Source organism: Artemia franciscana, chromosome 7 (assembly GCF_032884065.1).
Source record: "Artemia franciscana chromosome 7, ASM3288406v1, whole genome shotgun sequence".
Lineage (NCBI taxonomy): Eukaryota > Metazoa > Arthropoda > Branchiopoda > Anostraca > Artemiidae > Artemia > Artemia franciscana.
Genome location: NC_088869.1, coordinates 12,096,239 through 12,097,904, shown reverse-complemented (window position 1 = coordinate 12,097,904; position 1,666 = coordinate 12,096,239). Strand labels below are relative to the sequence as shown.

Sequence of the window (1,666 nt, the reverse complement as noted above, 5' to 3'; positions counted from 1 at the left end):
TTCTATGAAGCCCGTACAATTTTACCAATGGTCTTTTTTTTTAAATAACTAGTACAACCAAAAACTGGTAAAACTAATTATGACCACAACCTAAGTCACCTCATTTGACAAAAGACCAAAATTCATATGAAGAGCTGGCATTAAGCATGAATCAATGATTGTGAGTAAATTCTAATAGCGGAAAGTGGCATTATTGTAAAAAGAAAAAAATATCAACGCCATCTAATATGTAGTGACACAATGCATTTTTTTAAGCCTTGTAATAATTTGTTTGTCATGAACTTATATCAGATGCTTATGATTGATTTTTCTTATGCAAATTACACTAATTAAATTGATTATTCATATTATTAAGGTGAGAAAATATCAGATGTCACCAAACCCTAGTTGACGTTGATAGTTTTTTCTGTCAACTGTAGCATCCGTTTCAACTCATAAAATTTACCAATACTGTTTAGCATTAATAGCATTCATCTACAAATAATTGAACCAAGAACAAGATAACCCCCTGTTTAAAGAACAAAATGAAATTGTTTTCTTAAAAGTGTTTAACCCGACCCTTAAAAATTTCTAAATACACTTACACCCACTACCTCTTTTGATATAAGTGTTTGAACATTTTGTAGTTTCTTTGCCATCGACTTAGTTTTTCCTCCTGACAGCAACGAATTTCCTCACCATCTTTCAGGTTTGGGTCGGCCCCATGGCTTAGCAGCAGGTGACAAATATCATGTTTGTCTTTTTCATGAGCATAAAGCAAAGCTGTTTGTTTCTTATTATCTTTCAGCTTTGGGTCAGCCATATTCAATAGCAGCAGCCAACAAATATAAAAATCCAATCCATCTTTTTCAGATGCAACATGCAAAGCTGTTTTTTCCTCACTATCTTGCAGGTTCGGATCAGCCCCATTTCTTAGCAGCACCTGACAAATATCATAGTTGCCCTTTTCAGCAGCATAAAGTAAAGCTGTTTTCTTCTCACTATCTTTCAGATTCGGGTCAGCCCTGTTGTCAAGCAGCAGCTGACAAATATTCACTCTTTCATTTTCAGAAGCAACATGCAAAGCTGTTTTTTTCTCACTATCTTTCAGGTTCGGGTCAGCCCCATTTCTTAGCAGCACCTGACAAATATCATGTTTGCCTTTTTCAGCAGCATAAAGCAAAGGTGTTTTCTCCTCACTATCTTTCAGATTTGGGTCAGCCCTATTGTCAAGCAGCAGCTGACAGATATCCAAACTTTCTTTTTCAGAAGCAACATGCAAAGCTGTTTTTTCCCCAATACATTTCAGGTTTGGGTCAGCCCCATTTCTTAGTAGCTTCTGACAAATATCATAATTGCCTTTTTCAGCAGCATAAAGCAAAGGTGTTTTTTTCTCAGTATCTCTCAGATTTGGGTCAGCCCCAGTTTTTAGCAGCAGCTGACAAACATACAATCTGTCTTTTTCAGAAGCATAATGCAAAGCTGTTTTTTCCTCACTATCTTTCAGATTTGGGTCACCCCAATTACGTAGCACCTTTTGGACAATTTTTAGTTTCGGGTGTTCTTTTGTAATCTCTTTTAATAAGTTGTAAAAGAAAAAACAATCAAATAGGGGAAAAAATGCTATTGAAACTTTTTTTAACGGCAATTTCCTGTCAATTACTTTCTGTAATTCACTTAAAACCAT

General features: G+C 35.4%; 1 protein-coding gene across 1 annotated transcript; it reads right to left on the bottom strand.

The window, feature by feature from the left end:
• Positions 1-589: 589 nt before the first annotated feature.
• Positions 590-1,666, bottom strand: LOC136029604 (26S proteasome non-ATPase regulatory subunit 10-like). The gene has a single exon (XM_065708108.1). The coding sequence runs from the start codon at positions 1,664-1,666 to the stop codon at positions 590-592; it is 1,077 nt and encodes a 358-aa protein (XP_065564180.1).